The 10,492-nt window shown below is 43.9% G+C and overlaps 2 protein-coding genes across 2 annotated transcripts; both read left to right on the top strand.

Annotated features, from left to right (window-relative positions):
• Window positions 1-4,729: 4,729 nt before the first annotated feature.
• C922_05158 (hypothetical protein) lies at window positions 4,730-4,936 on the top strand (the record flags this gene model as incomplete). The annotated part of the gene is made up of 1 exon (XM_008820730.1): window positions 4,730-4,936. One exon carries the CDS (start codon window positions 4,730-4,732, stop codon window positions 4,934-4,936), a length of 207 nt encoding a protein of 68 aa, XP_008818952.1.
• Window positions 4,937-9,514: 4,578 nt separating this feature from the next.
• On the top strand, window positions 9,515-10,429 carry C922_05159 (hypothetical protein; the record flags this gene model as incomplete). Its single annotated transcript, XM_008820731.1, has 1 exon — window positions 9,515-10,429. A coding segment is annotated over one exon (915 nt), but the record flags the coding sequence as incomplete, so codon positions are not given.
• Window positions 10,430-10,492: the final 63 nt, after the last annotated feature.

The following is a 10,492-nucleotide window of genomic DNA, read 5'->3' on the forward strand; positions in this document are numbered from 1 at the left end:
CATTCCAGGAATACGCATATACCAATCATAAGGGTATTCATGATGTATAAGGAACTGAGGGATACTATCACTAAAAAGGGTTCCAGCATACCGAGGATGCTTATATATAGGAAGAACTTTTTATAGGCAGAGTGACACTGTAAGTACAGTAATACGTCGTGAACTGCGATTATTCCCTCTCACTATTATTGTAATATAGATTCAATAATTATCCGCGTACTATTAATAAACAATGATTACGGAAAAGTTGATCATCCGCCTTAATCTGTAATATTTTCCTCTTAAGGGAACTCGAGATCGATGCGATACTATTAAAATATAACAATTATGTAAAATGAAAGATTAAACTTGTTATACCCTAGGGAGAGATAGGAAATTCTAAAAGGGATACTAACATATAAAACGAGCTGTTTCTCGTGGAGAGTTAGGAATAATAATGACATCGAAAAAGCGAAGGGGATAAAATAAGGATAAGAATAGCAATAAACATAAGATATTAAAGAATCATTAAACTGAGAACGGGGGGAGCAACCATATAGGAGGGGGTGACTATAATAGAATGTATATACGAATACAACTGACATATTTGAGAAAATTATCTACTTCAAGGAACGGAGAGAGATATATGTAAGACCATATAAATAGACTACAAACCAGTGGAGATATCGACATGACGATCAAAGTGGAAATGCTTAAAAGGAAAGGTACATAATTAATATATACAGAAGACAACACACGAAAGGAGAGGAGACAGAAGAGGATACTCAGGGGATGAAGATTAGACACTAGACCGAGAGCATAGAACCCAGAAACACACTCGGAGTAACACATAAGGAATAATGTAAGCAGCAGATCTTTCACTCTGACAAAATAGATATATGAAATCGAGGGTTTCATGTTTTCTAACATATAAGTAAAGAGATAAAGACAGATAATATCTTGAATCTGTGCTGAGTCCATGGAGTATAGGAAGTCGTACAATAACTTCATTTTTGTCCGTATCTAAGACTATAGAGGATGCTATAACGGGCGTCTCCTTATTCACCACAGGAGGATGTAGAATGTTATTTGGTATTCATAACCCCTTTTATGCATAAAGGAGTATAAGCCTAAACAATGCATACATTCCCCTATTGACATAAGGACATGTCCTATAAAGGAGTCTTACCCCTTCACAAAGTTATGAAGTTCTTCTGAAAAATGAGAACAGGTAAATAAATGCATGATCATTCTGGCAATGATATGGTTTTTATATTAGTTTTAGGTGTAATTCTATCTAGGAATATCAGCATTAATAGGGAAATTCACTCCCTTAATAATGAGTGGAATGGATTTTATGAAACTACTGTGTGTTATTCCCCCTGATTAATTAAGTCAAAATTCTGGAAATATTGGTGAGTTATTATGGGGATCGTATGAATAAGAAAGGGACTCCTTATGTTTCAGTACCTTATCATAGTATAGAGTTACCCCCCAAGTGACAAAGAAATAAGTGCTTAAGTAGAAGCCTACACGATATTGTGGCCTATAGGATAATTCGTTTGCTATACAAAATATCCTGAAGGATGATATAGAGAAGGATGCCGTGAGGTGCTGAGGAGTAAATGAGCGAAAGAATATGATCTGGCACCTCCGCCTCATATGATGATTAATAATTTCCTGATAAGGAATAGTGTATATTATAGGAGAAGAAGAGAAAGAGCACGAGACCACAATGGAGCACAGGAGGAGAGACCTAAGAGTAGGGGATCTGCGCAATGGAGAGGTAGATTAAGAGATACGCGCCCGTGAACAGGGGGAGGTAGTGTAATCAGACACGAGCAGAGGCAGAGACGCTCCGGACGGGGAGCCAGAGGGAGGAGAGAAATAGGCAGAAAGGGAGGTATAAGAAGTGGAACGAGTTTAATAAAGAGTATGACCGGATGAGCCGTATAGAGATCAAGATCATGAGCGGATATATGACCGAGTCGATATAAAATAATTAGACAAAGAGGAGGAAGAACAAAGCCAAGGTGGAAAAGCCAGCCCAAGGTAGACACCGGAGTAACCTAAGATCGGCAGTAATAGAGGGATATTATCCAATCTATGCCTGTAAAAAAAGGCAAATAATGAGAGATAAAGTATTGTATATTATGAGGTGAAGCAAGAGTGGAGGCAGTGGGGTACAGAAATGAGTAGAAAGATAAAGAGAGACAGATGCAGAAGAGGAAAATGGTCTAAAGAATATAGGAGTGGAAGCAAATAGGAAGCAGGTCGCGTACCAAAATATGGCAGAGTGCGAAGAGAATGGAATAGTTCAGATTATGTATTATGGAGGGAAAAGACTCCAATACAGCGTATGAAGGGAAGAACGATGGGGATACAGTAGGAATAGGGCCAGTATATCTGGACGGATGAATTAAGCAAGTGCCGCATGGACAAGCAGTAGAGTGAATAGGGATAAGTATATATGGAAGGGAACAATACAGGGAGTTAGACACCCCCTATATGGAGTACCTATAGAGTATAGAATAAGAGGAATAAGATGACTCCAGGGAGCAACAAGGATACTGATGCAAAAAAAAGAGCAGGAAGCCGAGGAACCAGTGCCAAATATAAAACAGGCTGAAAATCTATTTCCATAAAGACGGAATAATGAATGAGCAAGCTAAAGGAATTCATAATAATGAAATAAAGGCCTGATGGCGTAGAATAGGAATTAGCCAAATAGAGGACCATTCCAAGGAAGGCAGAAACCTAAAAAAACCCTTAAATTACCAATATCCACTAAGGACGCCTAGCTGAGTAAAAACCAAATCAAATTCAGGGCAGGGACAAGTAAAGGAAACACTACCCCAAAGATTCCGTAGTGGGGGTATAGCTCCAAAGAATTACGCACTAGGCCTGTGTAAAGAGTATAAGGCCAACCATCTGGATCCCTGTATGGAGAAAAGATGCATGGGATAAGGAACTAAGGAAAGGAGGGGAATTGGAAGATGAATCATAATGGGTTAGGGATAAGAAAAGCAGAAATTCCACTGGAAGAGAAAATAACAATTCGGGAAGGAAAATAATCCATTGAGCAGGTGAAATAGGACGGACAAGTAGATTAGTCAGCAGTTCAACAAATTGTCGAAGTCTCTACACAACAGTAGACGAGAGTCAAGGACTAGGAAGACGGCCCAATTCAAGGAACCTAAGGGACTCCAAGAGAACACCTTATGGGCTAAGAAGAAGTAGGGAGCCCATTGAATACGTACGGAGTATATCTCTTGATGCGAAGTCAGTAACACGCCATAACCGGAAGGCGTACAATTGGAAACCCTCTATAAGAACAAGGCCCAACATCCCCCTAGAAGATAACAGAAGGCACACCCTGAAAAACTTCATTGGCAGCCGAGACAGGTGGTATGTGCATCCTGAATACAAAAGAAGGATCCAACATGACACAGGGTAAGGGGAAGTAGGGCCCCTGATATGGGGAGGTAGAGTATGATGCAGGGAAAACGACGGATAGGATGAAGGGCAAGTAGTTGAAAATATGGAACTCCACGTCAATCCCCTCAACTTTAGGAGGGAGTAACAAAGGCGGAAGAAGTAGGAAGAAATAAAGGACACCTCCAAAGGAAAACCAGCCGAATGACAGAGTGGAAGGCACAACCCAACTGCACGAACAGGACGAGGGAGTGAATTAATAAATAAGGGGGCCGGAGACACAGGGCGATATCCTTGCGGGAGGAAAATTAGAGTAGGACCCCCTTAATCCGGACTATCGATGTGTCATAACGGTTGGAACACCAGGGAACACTGAGCTGATCCGAAGAAAGGAAGGGTGAAATGGCCTGAACCTAAAAGGGAATTGAGCAACTAAAAATGCCCAGAAGAGAGGAAAAATAGGAGCCAAGGGATACAAAGACTTGAAAGCGATAATAAGGATATTCCGTGAAGAGAAGCATGGAAATCAGAGCAGGAATAGAGATAACACACATACGTTGATAAGATGAGTCATATCAGTGATCGCAAATCATAGAAATAGTAAGAAGGGGGCAGAACAAGAATCCTTGTAGTAATATCTGGGAGGCTGATAACACCACTAACTATATAACCAAGTAAGCACCAAACGAACGACACAGAAAGTATCCGATGGGGCCACAACAGCATGTGAGCCAATCGCATTGAAGGAGCAGGAGACCTAGTGCAGGGAAGCAACGCATAAGTATGAATAGGGATGAGACCAAAATAGTAGAAATCACTCCTTAGGTGCAGGAGCATTGAAGTAAGATGGTTCTAGAGCCACTAAATGTCATGATTCATGGGATAATTCGCAAGAGGAGCTGAATTCTAGCGGAGAGCGGAAGGAAGACACAGAAGAGCGATAACCGCAAAAGGAATACGACTACTACCCCATTAACTGTCTAAGCCCCCCCCCGCAGGAATGATGAGGTTTCCCCAAAAGGTTCCCCTTCTCCAACAAAGATTTTCACCTGAAAACCAAAGGCCAAGTTAGGCTAAAGAAGGAAGCCCCCAAGTCAGTTCCAACAGAAATATTCCTTCAAGGGGCGTTCCGGGATTACGATCTTCCCGCAAGACAAATTCTCCAAAGGAAGGTATTACAGGGAGGATCATTTATAGGCCCCGAAGCGGCGATATGAGAATAGGACCAGTTGGAAATAATTCGCCCCGATCCGCTCAGGATATTTGAAGTAGAAAACAAGGGAATCTCGTCAAAGAAGGCAGTGAAGAAGGAGAAATGTCAGATCAGATATCTAGTATGAAGGAATATGATAGGGGGTACAAGTATCCCGTACATATAGACGGAACCCGGAGAAGCCTAAGGAGGAATTATCAGGATAAGATTGAGCAACAGAAGCACCGTCGATCCGAAGAACAGCAAAAATCGGACAAGGAAGAAAGGATTCAAGAGAAAGAAGATCAGCATCTGACAAGCAAGACCTGATGACGCGGCAGATGCAGGAATGGGAAAAGAATTAAAGTCTATGAAGAAGCCCCCCTAAAGAAATCCCAAACTTCTCGCCCTAGAAAAAGAAGATAAACTAAAAGGTCAAGACGGAAGAATAGAATCGCCAGAAACTTCAGGATAGAAAGAAGAGGAACTCCCCAGGATTCGTCTAACAGGCCTATACACCCCGAGTAAACCAAGCCTTACAAAATGAAGTATAAGCCCATACCCAAACAAGGGACAAGTCACCTGTGAAAGCAGAGGGGTACCGAAAATTATAGCTGACGGCATAACACTACGGCAAATGTCGGACAAAAAGGTCTAATTCAGAATGGAATCACAAAATCAGGTAGCTGTCTGGATGTGACAAAGGCAGAGGACAGAAGTTGAATTAGAGCATAGAGAGAAATAATAAATCCCGCCACGCACGCGGTAAATCTGCTCCTAGCACATTCTGGCGCATCAGTAGATGCCATTAATGGCCAAGGTGGAGTAATCAAAGGGGGAACACTCAAAGACAAAGAAGGAACCTAACGATGCCGTAGTAGTTATAAACATTGGACCAAGGGGTTGAGAAGTATTAATCCGGAAGTATAGTGATATCTCCAACAAGTGGTGAATTTTGAGTTCAATGAGCGAACACCCGAGTGGAGGAAAAACGGACGACCCACAACCACAATTCAAACATGGAAGGAAAGAAGACTGAGAAGAGAAGTGGGGCAAGAAAGGCAGAAATACAACTCATCGAAGCAAAGATCGAAGGGCATCATCCTAGGGGCTGGAAGTTTCAGCAAAGACAGCCACCCAGAAGTGGGAGCTCCAGGAAGCTGAATAAAGAAAGTGGGACAAGGCAGCAGGCCCAGGAGGCTTCAAACCAGTAGAAGTGGAACAGGGCATGAAGAAATCTCACCTATAAGATTTAGAATCCCCTGACAAAAGCCAAATCAGTGGCATTCTATTTAATTCACCATTAGAGTATCTTATGAGGTATAATAAGACAAATTCATACTACGGAAACTGGAGCGGAAAAAGAAGGAGTGACCCAAGGCAAGCAACCCTTACGAGGGGTAAAGCCAAATGTACAAAGGGGGAAGCAAGGATCCCCAGAGAAGACTAGCCCAGGTAAATAATCCTTATGAACTAGGGAACCAGTCTCAGGGCGAAAAAAGGTACTTAATCCAAGGATTTAAGTAGTGGAGGGCAGAGGAGGGTATAAGATTTATGGAGGAAGAAAAGTAATATCATAATTGCAAAAACAACTTAAAAAATATCCACAAGGGCAGAGCATGAAACGAAGACTCTCTAAATCCAGGCGCAAATACCAAGAGTTAAATGATTTGGGAAATAACAGAGAACAAAGAAACCAGATAAGGAGGGAACAAGACGATGAATCCTTCTGTGGTGCGTCATAATCTCTAAAGTTCAGGAACATCACCCTGAGAAAAAAAGGATTTACCGTCGTGTAAAACCCAAATAAGCCACGAAACGGATAACTCCGACCCCGAGGCGGGAGACAAAGTCCAAAAAAGCCAAGGGAAAAACAGGAGGAACCGTTCAAAAGCTGAGGAGCACCCGGGGAAAACAAGGAACAAGCCGAAGTACGTAAGCGACTAGACTCCAAACTGAAAACCAGCACAGCAGGATTTAGCAACTCCACAGGAAAGATCAAGCCCAATAGGAAAAGGAGGGAGGAGCCTATCAATGGTGATAGATAAAGGGAGTAGCAAATTCCCTTAGGGATCAACATAAAAGAATGGATATCGTCCAGCAAGGAAGAACATGATGATTCGTAATCTAAAATCCCCAGGCTCTGTACCAAAGCGGGTAATTGAGTAGTAGGAATAAGAAGTCTATGGGTGCCTAAACTCCCAGGTAGTAAAGTCTACAGAAGCCCAATGTCTTAGCTGAACAACCCCAGATGGTGTAATAGTACGGGGAGAAAAGACGATATTTCCGTGGCAATGAGGATAGAGGAAAAATGGGAAAGGAGGAGACATCTGTGTAAGGAGTAGGCAGAATAATTAACAAATGGCAGGAAGGAGAAAGCTTCCCAGGACGAACCGGACGGACGAGTAGAGACAAATACAAAAAGAAGAAGTCCCTAGTAAATGAAAAAAGGAAGAATGGGTGAGTCCACTTAAAGATCCTAATGAAAAATAGGTGTGGAAAGCCTCAATATCGGCATTCAGGGGGAAGGAACTAGTGGGAAGGAGTTAGAGGAGTTGAATAAATAAGAAGGCAATCAACAAAATAGCACAACTGAAAAAAGGTGTGCCCCTGGAAGGGTCAAAGAGCAGAACGAAAAATCCGTGCGAATTACCATACACGAGAATGAATCCGCCTGGGCTAAGCTATAGAGAGGACAGTGGTAGTGCATCTTTCCCGGAGAAGTAAGTATACATGAATTCTCAGGAATAATCCAGATTGATAGAGGTTAAAGTAGGATAAGGGTGCTTATTATTCGCTAGAAGATGGTTATGAAGGAAGAAAAAGTCAAGGAAGTTACTGAATCCCCTTGGCAGAAGTCTCACAGAAGCTGGAGCAAAGAATAAAGAAGTATTCTGGTGGCACATAATTATGCAGCAAGAATTGTAGTAAATATGAAAGAAATACGCGAAAGGCAATTCACTAAGCTTCTAAAGAATTGGAGTTATGAAAAATAGGAAAAAAAAGGAGGGGAATCTCGTGAAATCAGGCCAACTGAGACCCCAAATATCACCGAAAAGGAGCAGAAGATCCGGAAAGGAGGGGTTTTAAGAAGAGTCAGTATCCTAATTATGGCAGAAGAAGAGGGAGCACAATAATAGAGGAAGTCAAAGTACTGCAGGATAAAAAGTCCAATCACCCCAAACCGAGGCCCGTACAGCCCAGATTAAAAACAACACGATACAGCAGCAGAACCCAAAGGAAACTAGGGCTTACAGGGATAAAGCCCCCAGGAGGCACAAAAAGAGATGCTCCAGGCAGAGATCGTTTATGACCACTTTAAGTAAAGGCGTAAGTGACACGTAATGAGAGCGCTCCCCTGAAGAATAAGGGTTTAACTGATGAAGGGGGGGGCAAGTGGAATTGGACAGACTAAGGATCATTAGAAATCTTCCAAGCATGTTTGGTCAATACAAAAGGATTAATTAGGGATCCCCCAGGGGCTTTAATAGAGGACCCGTCTTAACAGCAAGTAGAGGGGAAATTAATTTTAAGCTATCGGAGCGGTGTAAAGATGAATTACGCGGCAGGGGGGGATAGAACAAAACCAGAAGAGGAGTATAGTAGGGAAGTTGTACACAAGAAGAACTATATCCCCAAAGGACGCAGGAAATCTAAGAAATCCCCTACTAAACAGCCACACGAGTCACAGACTATTCCAGCATTATAGATAACGAGCAAGAAGGAGAGGTGCAGGTGAAGGATTGGGAGGGTCAAGTAGACACCTCGTGAAATAGAACGGGGAGGGGGCTAGGAACCCTAGGAGCTTTTACCGAGGAGAGCATTTCAGAGCCTGAAGGAACCAGGTCAAGCAGCGGAATGCACTAGTGGATGTGATAAGAAATAGTATAGCCGACCCCAAGGGGGGTCAGCAACGTTGAAAGGGTGTTGATCCTTTTGCGAGAGGGAGGACCCACCTTAACATCAGACTTTAAAGGGGAGGATTCCAAGGAATGAGGAAAAGTGATCAGCCCTTCTACGAGTGTAAGTAGTATAAAGAGATAAAAGAAAGTCTGAATTGGGACCTATGGCAGTGTGTATGGGTGTCATATATAAGTCCCCAGAGTACCATAACCTAGTAAAGACGAAGTCAACACCCGCTATGCTTATAGATGAATGAGACCAAGAGGCAACAGGACGCCCAAGACGGCGTCACATATCAGGACTGGAAGTGGGTGTGCTATGGAGTAGCAGCAATATAGATGAGGAGATAAAGTGAAAAGCAAGCGTCTAAGGGACAAGACGCCTATGGAATCGCGGGCATTTATGAGTTTGGGTCCAAGCCTAAGAGATGGAGGAATAGTTGTACCACAAAGAGACAGGCTTGAGACTAAGGGCGTAACAGAGATCTTCAAGACACAGGACTGAAGGAGAGCTGGTGGAAAAACGAGGGTTCAGCCACAGTACGTGGGCCGCGGAGCCAGGCGGGAGAATAGGGGTCGCCGGAGCCCGAGGGGATTTAGGGGAGGGGAGTAGGGGTCTGTGAATCTTAGCAAAGGCCGCCGGACAAAATGTATCCATGAGTGGGCGAGGAAAGAAGGGGGGGAAAGGGAGGGTACCTCGGGGGGAGGCTTCCGATGGATCTTTTCTCGGGGAGAGGACGAATGGGGTCACGTACCGAGGGCGAAAAGGGCCTCCGTATCCCCAAAGGGAAAGAGGGAAGTAGTAATGGAGACTTTAGGGAGAAGAAGGAGAGCAAGGAAGCAAGGGCTAAGTAGTCTGAACGGTATTATAGTCTCAAAAGTCACGGCGATAATGTCGCCAGTGAGGGCGTAACTGAAACCTCTGAGCCAAATGACTTACCTAGAGAACTATATGCGAAGTCCGATCATTTGTTAGAGAGGAAACAATTCTCTGGCTTAGGGAAGGATGGATATAGACGGGTATATGTCCTATATATTGAATAAAGCAACCAAACCAGGGAATTGCCCGAATTCCTCCCCCGGCAAAATGCGGGCGTGCGAGATAAGCAAATGGACGAGAAACGAAAACAAGGAACAGTCATGGCGCAAGGCTCCCATTGTGTCCGAGAGAGCCGACGCCTTGAGGAACTCGCTAAACATGACAAGCCAAATATGCAAGAATTTAGAAAAGTGGGCCTCGAGTCTAGAGAGGAGGAAAACCGGCGTCTATTGGTCGGAGTCAGCGCCTTGTAATGTGGACACTATGGGGTTACAGCTAACCGGAGGAAAAAGCAGGTCAGGTTGCATGGAAAATCGGAACAACTGGCGGTGGCAAGAACTGGACGGCAACTATAATACCATAGCAGACGAGACCAGGAGCAGGAGATTTAGGGTATGTGAGGACTTAGTGTATCTGTTAATTGAGAGTTTTGGGTTGGAGACCAAATATGAAGGAAAGGAGCCTGTGCTCAAGCTGAATGCAGAGGGCTGTAGGAACTTCTACCGACACTTGACAGAGTGGGGGGGAGATGATGTGGCGGAGCATATAATGAACAACTGGTTTACGAACTTGGGAGGGGAGCGAGAGGGAAACTCGGAGTATATAATTCAAGGGAAGGATTGGTTTGAGGTGATCCAAGAGATGTTTTGGGGTCATCAAAGGGCAAAGAAGGATATTGGTTGTCAGTTCAAGGGAGAAGGTCGCGAGTGTCTGGGGCATGATCAGGACGCGAAATGGTGTAATGTAGATCTGACTAAAGGGAACAGAGATACGACGCATCAAAGCACCATCACAGACCGAGCCGCAAGCCGAAGGGGGGGAGGGGTGCCCCCCCAAAGCGAGCACAACGGCGAGGTGGAATATGGGGAGTGGCCAGGGAAGGTGGGTGGTGTGTCCTGTGGGGGTAGCCAAAGTGGGGAACACCGGTGTACCACAAACGGGGGG

This window comes from Plasmodium inui (assembly GCF_000524495.1).
Source record: "Plasmodium inui San Antonio 1 unplaced genomic scaffold supercont1.41, whole genome shotgun sequence".
Classification (NCBI taxonomy): Eukaryota; Apicomplexa; class Aconoidasida; order Haemosporida; family Plasmodiidae; genus Plasmodium; species Plasmodium inui.